Source organism: Oryza sativa, chromosome 7 (genome assembly GCF_034140825.1).
Source record: "Oryza sativa Japonica Group chromosome 7, ASM3414082v1".
Taxonomy (NCBI): Eukaryota; Viridiplantae; Streptophyta; class Magnoliopsida; order Poales; family Poaceae; genus Oryza; species Oryza sativa.
Window position 1 is genome coordinate 22,438,346 of NC_089041.1, and position 9,373 is coordinate 22,447,718.

The following is a 9,373-nucleotide window of genomic DNA, read 5'->3' on the forward strand; positions in this document are numbered from 1 at the left end:
GTCATCAGTCATCTGTGACGGGCTATAGTTTAGGCCCGATTGAGATGGGTATTATCTGTGACGGGCTCTAGTTTAGGCCCGATAAAGGTTAGTAGTCATCTGTGACGGGCGCTAGTTGTGGCCCGATAGAGATATGTCATCTGTGACGGGCTATAGTTTGACTGGTCGTCTGAGTCAAAGCTATCGGTGACGGGCTTAAGGGCTTTACTTAGGGCCCGATTGAGATATATTCATTCGTGACGGCCGTTTGCCCGATTGAGATAACTCTTCACATCAGTGACTTCTAGCCTGTGACAGACGCTGTGCCCGATTGAGATGGGGCTTACCGCCTGATTGAGATGAGGGTATCCGTTCTAGTGACTTACCCTGACTCGACTTTGTGGAATATGTCTAACTAAATTATTTTCGGTGGGTAATATTACTATGTGATCTGGGCGTGAGTGTCGATCCAATAATTTCTTTTTATATCAATATTTTTACTCCTGTTTTAAAAAAGAAAGTTTTCAAATCTCTCGAGAAAATTTAAAAAATAGTCAATTTATGTATCTTGAACAGGACCAACCACCACATATTAATCGGCGCACCAACATGTGTGCCTATTTTCTAGTGCTGTGTTAAAGGTATATCTCCTCTTAAACAACAAAAATAAAAGGGTATCGTGACGTGTTCGGGAAATGTTACACGTACAACTCGTGTGTAATGTATATTCTATACATACTCTAAACTGTTCTTTTGATATTTCTTACTTTTATTTACGAATTTTATGGTTGATTTGGTTTGTGGCCTAAATAGGCCTTACCAAATTTTGTCAATGCTAAATTTTGGCATGACTAATTTTGATAAGGTAAAGTCGTGTTTGGATTAAAGCCCAAATAGCCTAAGTTCACTATTAAAATGGCCTATTTTCTTAGACATGCCAAAATTTGGCTTCAAACCAAATAGACACTAAACACTATTGAAATTACCAAATATTGGTAAGCCTAATTTAGGCCTTAAACTAAACCAGCCCTTAGTTTGTTTCTAAATTATAGTTACACTAGCAAGATACCCTACGTTGCAACGGGTGATATATAAATAACAGATCATTATCAACCACAAATGACCAAAAAATGGTTGAATCTCAAGATTCTATAGGAAAGATCAAAACACGTACGTTGATAAACAATAGAACATTCCAACCATATCGTATTTCTGCTAAATTATTTTTCTTTAAAATGGTTACTGCCATTTTTTTGGAAAATGGTTATTACTTAGGAATCCTCAGGACGTATATATGGTTGGTACATGGCAACTATGAGCTCTTTACGACAGCTTAAAGAGTGGGGAGACCTTCACCACTCCCTGAAAAGAGCATCCTTGTATAACATGTTTTCTTTTGGGTTCAGGTAACGCATGAAAGTACGGAAGCACTCCGTGTTTTTTTAAAATAGTAGAAAAAAATAAACGTGCGTTGCAACGGATTAAGATTATTTTAATCTTATTATTATTATACGGTTTAGTTAAGGTGAAATTCACTATAAGAATTTGCTTGAATATATATTTTTCTATAAAATTATGAGTTGTAGTTAGAAGTCCGATCATCTCAAATTAGCATGCGGGTTTTTTTAAGAGATTTATTATACGACTCCTTTTGTATTTACATAAGCGAATGGACTTAAAATCCGACTCAAATACGGATCTGTATTTCTAAAAACAAACGAGCTTAAAAACCGGCTCATACAAGGGACACTATAGAGCGGCTGTTTTTGAGTGGTGCAATTTGCCCAGTGACGCTTGGCCGTATGACCGTCGCCATGCCATGCCATGCCAGCTTCTTCTCTTTCCCTTTGCGCCTTCCACTTCAAAACCTACCTTAGCCTTTTATCCTTTTTTTTTCTATCTTCCCCTTCCCCTACTTTTGTACTCTTTGTTTAAGCTTTAACTAAATTTATGATTTTTTTTCTTTTGAAAAAAAGCTCCTCAAGCTCGGCTGGCCTACTGTCCTACTACTCCGTCCCAAAAAGAATCCAATTCTAACAACGAATCTAAACACATATTTTGATATCAATGCTAGGATTTATTTTTTTACAGAGGGGTAAAGCACACACTATACATAATATAGCCTAAGCCCCATAGAAATATAGCCCAACCACCTCAGTCTAATATAATATGAGGGCTACCCTTACTACCACCAGTCCCATCCAACACAAAATAATAAAAAAACATCTTCTCCCATTTTGATATCAAAGACTAAAAAGCATCACTCATGAGGACAGGAAGGAGGATGAGCTGAGGCGGTGAGCAGAAGCTGATTTCAAGGATTTGTAGTTGTAAGATGTGGTAGATGATTCAATTTGTTTTTCAATGTCAAATGATTTGAGACAACAGAGAGTAACTTGAAGTATGTATCGGCTCGATTTTCCCTCGCATGCGCCTCAAATGTGCCGGTTGTAGAACCAACACCAATGCTTGGGTCACCTATGCCATATCTATGGTGCCGTTTCGAAAATCCAGCACTAATGTGCTGTTCCCAACCAACACCTATTAGCATTTTGTAATGGTGGATATCAAATAGCACTCAAGACAGACGTAAAAGAAAAGGAAAGATTATTTCCTGCACGTTAAATTGTTTTCAGGGTTCTCCCATTAAGCAGGGAGTGTACAGAAAAGATTCATATATAGGCATAGTTGTTTGCTCTACTGTGACTAATCTACCTAAGTCTCGAACCTTTGAGCTATTGAGATGATAGGCCACCGCTCTGCTAGATGATACATGTAAGAAAACAACATCTCTGTAAGGGTGAAATCCAAAGAAATAAAAGAGTTCCTGGCATTGCATATTGTAAAGCTTATCCACTTTGTAAAGTTCATCTTCCCCATATTTGTTGTTACATTCACTATGGCATTCGCCATCTTCATCAGAAGCCCATCCATATTCTTCTGCATCGTAGTAGTTGCTATCTGTGTCAAAGTGCCTTCCGAATTCGTCTTCTTCCGCTTGATAGTCATTCTCAGGATAGGTGTCTACCTGTAAGTCTGTTTGAAGTATCTGTTCTTCAAATAAGTTGCCATCATAATATTTCCAATGTCCATTGGTTTGTTTACAGGATTTGCACTGTGCTAGATGTTCACGAGATTTTAATTGTGCTAGCAGAGACCATAGATGTGTTTGATGCTTCAATTCCCAGTTCATTTGACCGCATGATTCATTAAGAAACCAAACACAAAGTTGGTAGTCATCATGAGCAAATGCACACACTCCGTCTTTTGACTTGCCAAGTTGGAGAAAAGAACCTTTGCCCATGGCCTCCAAACCTATCGGCGACTTAATTACTTGGTATTTACCATCCGATAAGGATATCCTGTAAAAAGAATCATCAAGTGATATATAATTAAAACGACACGTTAAGAGATCATATATATATATATATTATAGGAGTACATATACAGTTGTACTCAAATTAAGTAATACTAATATTATATATCAGATATAATTTGGATATATAGTTGGGTAGTAGTACCTTGTAACGAAATCTGTTTCGCATGGCACGTAAAGCGCTCCCCGCCATAAGGCGGATCTTTGATGACAATTAAACCCCCGCGCGAGCAGATTGGCGACGGTCCCAGCAGCTTCGCCCTCTCGCACATACGACCTCTTCTCCCATTGTAGTGTCTTGGATGAGAAGACATCGATGATAAACGGTGACGGCGGCCAGTCGCTCATGCCGTCACCGAAAGGAGATGGGATCTTATACACCTCGTAGTGCGCCGACACGGTAGGATCAAAGACGAGATAATCGAACACGTCGTTGCACGAGCAGCCGGGCGGGGGAGGTGGGCTCCGAGGCAGGCGCGCCCACCGCCCCGTGGCCGGGTTGACGACGACGTTGTGGGCGAGGAGGAGGCCGTTGCGGCAATCCAACATCGTCTCGGGTAGGCGCGTGAGGTCGAGCGCGTGGGGCAGCACGGGGCGGGCGAAGAACTGAGGGACCCAGATGACGCCGATGAAGATGCCGGCCAGCTTCAGGGGGAGGAGGTCCGCGCGCAGCACGCGGCGGTCGTCGACGAGCGCGCGCAGCGCACTGCAGACGCACCGGCACGCCGCCAGGCTGCGTGGCGGCAGGCGGCGGAGGACTTCCTCCAGCACGTCTCCCGGTAGCGCCTCCAGGTCCATCGGATCCGATCCTTAATTCCCTAGTAGCTGCTTCCGCTTGCTTTCTGATGGAGCAGAGCACGAAAGACGAGCAGAGCTTTTCAAATAAAGCGCCAAGGTCGAGCCGAGCGGTATACGGGGACGGACTCCAAGGGCCTATCGGACTCGGAGTTGTAGGAGCCAGTTAGTACACGCATATATGTCGGAGTACGGATTTTCTATACGCGTGTGCTGGTAATGAATACTCCCTCCGATTCTTCCCTATTAATTGACGTTTTAGACAAGGTTGAAAATTTGACCATCAATAACTTTAAAAATATTTAGTTTAAAGGAACTAGAACAACATATATAGATTTAACTTTTAAAGCACTATAACAAAAATAGAGTAAAGTGTACGGGCGGTCCTTAAACTTATAGGGATATGTCATCTAGGTCCCTAAACTCTCAAAATGCATATCCAAGTCCCAGAACTTGTCATAGTGTGTCATCTAGGTCCCAAATCGCCACAACCGTTTCAAGATCCTACGTGGAGTTGATGTGGCATGCCACACGGATATGACATGGCATCATTTTGACTGACACATGGGACCCATTTAAACTTTTTCCATTTTCTTTTTTCCTTCTCTTTTTTCCCTTTCTTCTCCTTTCACTGTAACCCAAGCAGAAGAATGGAAAAAAAAGAATGAGAAGAAAAAAAAGAAACGAAGAAAAAAAAAAGGACACGTCACGTAGGATCCTAGAGGGAATGTGTCGATTTGGGACCTAGATGATACACTTTGACAAGTTCTAGGACCTGTATATGTATTTTGAGAGTTTAGGGACCTATATGACACAACCCTACAAGTTTAAGGACCGCCAATACACTTTGCATACATTTTATTTATTATATATATTATAATAAAAAAATGAGGTCAAAGATATATTTTGTAGACCGTGTCATTATCCAAAACATTAATTAAAATGAAACCGGAGGGAGTACTCTCTCATCGAATCTAGAACTAGATATGAAATATTCTAATACAATGAAACTGGATAGATGTATGTCCATATTCGTAGTGCTAGGATGTGTCACATCCAGTACTAAGTTGGTTTTTTATGGGACAGGGGAAGGACACGCTCTGCATCAAGATTTGTACACCTGCAATGAATACACCATACACCTGCCAAGTTTTTTTAAAAAAAAATACACAATCATTTAATAGTTTGAAAAGCGTGCTAACGGTTTAAGGCCCTGTTTAGATACCACCATAAAATTTTTCACCATGTGACGTGGCTAGACTAATTCTAGGTGACATGGCTGACTGTGAGGGCAGAGAATTAGCATTGATGGTAATTAGTAACTGACTTTATAGGTATACTAGGTGACACCCCACACTTTGCTGCGGGAACTACTACTATTTTTTAGTGTGAAACTCTATGTGAACAATCAAGCAAGAAAAAAAATTGATTACTGAAAACAATGTAAGATCATATAACATATTTGCCAAATCAGGTTTTTAGTGGACAGAAATAAATTTGATAGACAATGTAGGATATTACAGATAAAAAGATTAGGTTAATTGGCAAAGATTTGAGGTCCACGAAGTAGAAGGCAGCAAAAAAAAACTGATAAAAAGCCATGTGTATTATTACTAATGAATAAAGGAACAAAAAACTTTGGGTTGCATTCTCTTTGACAGGTATCCAAGGAAGAAAAAAGAAATTACACAAAATTAGTTTATTTGTCTTAACAATAAGACCACTGTAGATATGATGCCATTTTATTCATGTGTTAAAAAGGGGGAGATGAGATAATCTAGATAGCTCTTGTCCAGTTAACTGTGAGAACATGGTTTAAAGCATCTATCTCTGTACCTCATGAGAAGGTGGGAAACTGGGAATCAACAAGCATTCTTAGACATTGGTGAAAATGTTGATGAGAAAATGGAGCAGATGAAAAACCATACTTACTGACTCGGTTATTTTGAGAATATATATCAAATTATATTAGGTTCTAGTAAAATAAATTTTAACTAAAATGGTTCAATTTGGAGTTTTGGACAGGAAATCAGTAGGGACAACAAACTTGCATGTTTCTTCTTCATGCCGATAAACTTTACTTGTCAAGCTTAGGGATTAGGCGAACACATAGATGCATGCTTAGTACATTATTCAATAATCGACCAACAGCATGCCACTCAAGAACATATATAGTGTAAATACTTCGGCTTACGCCAATCCAGTAAAAAAATAGTAAATAACGATACACCAATAAACAGACATGAGAGAACAACATATATAATGTTGGAAGCATATACATGATACATACCGTAAATATTGGAAAAATCCCTAGGATGCTCTAGTGGAAAACATTGGATAAGTTCATACGCCTGTGGAGAAATGAGCACAAAATCCAACAAATTTGATGATCCAATATGCGAGCAACCACAACTGGCACGGTACCTAAAAAGATGGAACCATGCATTTAAGCATTTTACTGAACGAACTCGAAAGTAACAACAATGACCATCTAAACATATGTAGGTGCATTTATCCATGTAGGCATTTTATCGAACAAATGGTATGCATGATTAGCCAGTGTGCATAGATGTGCAGAACGGAAGGGCAGGGTGAGGGCTTGACTAACAAAAAATGCCAATGGGGATTGCCACTCAGTTTGGCAGCATTGGAGCCAAATACGCAGGAACAGTAACTCGGGAAGAAGGAGGAGCTCCTGGTCAATGGTTTCCAAGTGAGACTGAAAAAACAAAAAACCATGAGTAATCCATCAAGCATCAGAGTTGATATATATAGGGGAGGCATTTGGTTCTAAGCTCTCGAACTGGCACTGCCACTTCACATTGGAGAATATGAAAGAAGCTTACAAAGGAAATTAATGGGGTTGATTACGACGCCTGATATTCTAATTGCTGGCGTAACAGTTTCTTTTTGTTGATTTTTTGCGTTAAAGAGGAAAACGAACAGGCAAGGAAGGCGGAAGGGCCAATCGAAGGGGAGGGATGCGGCAATTCGACTTGCGCTTGTTGGGAGCGTGCGGGGTCGATAGGGCCGTGATGCAGAGGAATGATTAACTGGGCTATAATATGGCCCATTTGCATGAGCCACGGTTGAATTCAGAACCATTTCATCCAACGGTTCATAAAACACACAGATATCAATCTAACGGCCTAGCTGAAGTGACGACGTGGTGAACTGTGGTTTAAGCTTTATAACAATTATGGTTTTAGTGTGTAGCAACTATATAGAAAAAAGGATAGGATAAGTGCTAACCCACGGGTTGCCGTATTATTGCTGGGTTACCATATCGAGTCAACCCATAAACTCATTTATCTATTATATAAAACACTCGCTCCCAAGCCTCTACATAGCTCCTTTTATTAAAACTGGTGGACCCAATATTTTTAACCATCAAATTATTAATTTTCACCATTAAATTTATCTCCAACAAAACTAATCTGTTCGTTCCCTCATCTTGGCATGTTTATAGGAAACGTACTGCGGCGCACCTATGTACGTATTTCCTCCCCCATCCGACTCTCCCTTCTGTCCCTTTCCTATTTTCTAGCTAGCAATCAAATTATTAATTTTCACCATTAGATTAATCTTGAGAGAATAAAATATGTACGTTCATCTCATCCTGACATGTTTACTAATTAAAAAAATCTATCTATTATATACTAAAAGTCCATTAAACTTCCTTTTTTTTATCATATTATAATATTAATTAATATATCCGTCAATCTCTACTATTATGAAAATTGAAGATATTTTTGCCGGTAATTTGAAATGTCATCCGTGTATGAGTCTGTTTTTAAGTTTGCTCGATTTTGAAATACATATCCGTATTTGAATCGGTTTTTAAGTTCGCTCGCTTTTAGAAATATAAAAGGAGTCGTATAAGAAATCTTTTTGAAAAAACTCGCATGCTAACTTGAGACGATCGGACTCCTAATTGCAGCTCATGATTTTCTAAAAAAATATATATCCAAGCAAATTACCACAGCGAATTTCATCTTAATTAAACCGTATAACAATAATAAGAAATAACCTTCATCCGTTGCAACGCACGGGTATTTTTTTTAGTAATTAAATAATTACATAATATTCCACAAATACTAATGCCTGTGTAATTATGTTTACCTATCAATCGTATTCCTGCTAGGCTACATGTAGTCTCGCATACATTGCAAGTAACATTTCTTTGGTGTGATGTCTTCCACACTATGGAATCAAATTGGACTATAGAAGGTTTTTCATTTAGAGTACGTGCAGTGTCACAATCACCCAAGCCAACTATTAATAAAAGATAATAAAATCTAATACTTTGAAGAAAAAAAAGAACATGTGCATCCATGCTAAAAAAAAATTTAACTGTGAAAACATCCAACCAATTTTTCTATGTATCAAAGAAACTACCAAGGTATATCAAAATTAGCAAACAATGATATAAATATATTTATGTGTATTATTTCACATGGGTTCTTTCAATAATCTATGTACAATGATAATTCTAAGCCACTTATTTATTTTTTTTAATTGTTTGAACAATTATGTTCATTGCACTACTATATAAATTATTTTCTCAAGCTCCACGCATTATTTTACACGTACAACCGGAATGTGCAGCTGTCTGTAATGAAGCCGCGGCTGCCTCAACCCATTTGTTGCTTTTTAAAATAACTTTTCTAGGCTTTTACTACTATAACTATTTACCGGAGCTTTAACCCAAAAAGCTAACATTGAATCAATTTACTCTCTTAGCAACAAAGCTGATTTGACATCCTGATAATATATTTCTTTTTTTTCTTGACTAGCAAAAATGCCCGTGCGTTGCAATGGGTAAAAAAATTCTAATGATAATATACGTTTTTCATGTATAATCATGTCAATGACAATGTTTCTATTTTAATGAGCGGCTTGTTTTTTTATAAACAGTGTTTTTTTTCTCACACCATTTTTCAGAAATGGCACATTTCTTTCTAATAGTTTTTTCCTACCATGTTTTTTTTTGCTTTTTTTACTTATGAAGAAAACCATATTTTTCTCTCTTTTTTTGCTTTTCTTTTCTCGTGTGTTTTTTTTTCTTGTTTTCTCGCACGTTTTTTTGCTTGTTTTTTTTGAAAGTTCTTTTTTGCTTTTTTCCAATACAGGAGAATATATAACAAAATAAAGCCATGTAGTAGATGGCAAAAAATCGATAGATCCTATCCGACTCAAGCGTCCATCAATTTAGCTTTTTTC

At 38.2% G+C, this 9,373-nt stretch overlaps 1 protein-coding gene and 1 long non-coding RNA gene across 2 annotated transcripts; both read right to left on the reverse strand.

Annotated features, from left to right (window-relative positions):
- Positions 1 to 2,276: 2,276 nt before the first annotated feature.
- On the reverse strand, positions 2,277 to 5,408 carry LOC136357489 (uncharacterized). Its single transcript, XM_066312761.1, has 3 exons — positions 3,501 to 5,408; positions 2,695 to 3,341; positions 2,277 to 2,520 (listed from the first exon to the last, which is right to left on the reverse strand). Exons 1-3 carry the CDS (start codon positions 4,151 to 4,153, stop codon positions 2,294 to 2,296), a joined length of 1,527 nt encoding a protein of 508 aa, XP_066168858.1. The 5' UTR covers positions 4,154 to 5,408; the 3' UTR covers positions 2,277 to 2,293.
- An 867-nt stretch (positions 5,409 to 6,275) lies between these two features.
- On the reverse strand, positions 6,276 to 7,101 carry LOC107281733 (uncharacterized). Its single transcript, XR_001547489.3, has 3 exons — positions 6,997 to 7,101; positions 6,759 to 6,869; positions 6,276 to 6,574 (listed from the first exon to the last, which is right to left on the reverse strand). It is a non-coding gene; the product is annotated as an uncharacterized lncRNA (long non-coding RNA).
- Between the last annotated feature and the right edge of the window lie 2,272 nt (positions 7,102 to 9,373).

Coding starts and splice junctions, on each gene's coding strand:
- LOC136357489 (XM_066312761.1), bottom strand. CDS start 4,153: ATGGACCTGGAGGCGCTACCGGGAGACGTGCTGGAGGAAGTCCTCCGC. Junction 3,342..3,500: donor GAAACAGATTTCGTTACAAG/GTACTACTACCC, acceptor TTCTTTTTACAG/GATATCCTTATCGGATGGTA. Junction 2,521..2,694: donor CTCAAAGGTTCGAGACTTAG/GTAGATTAGTCA, acceptor AAATGCTAATAG/GTGTTGGTTGGGAACAGCAC.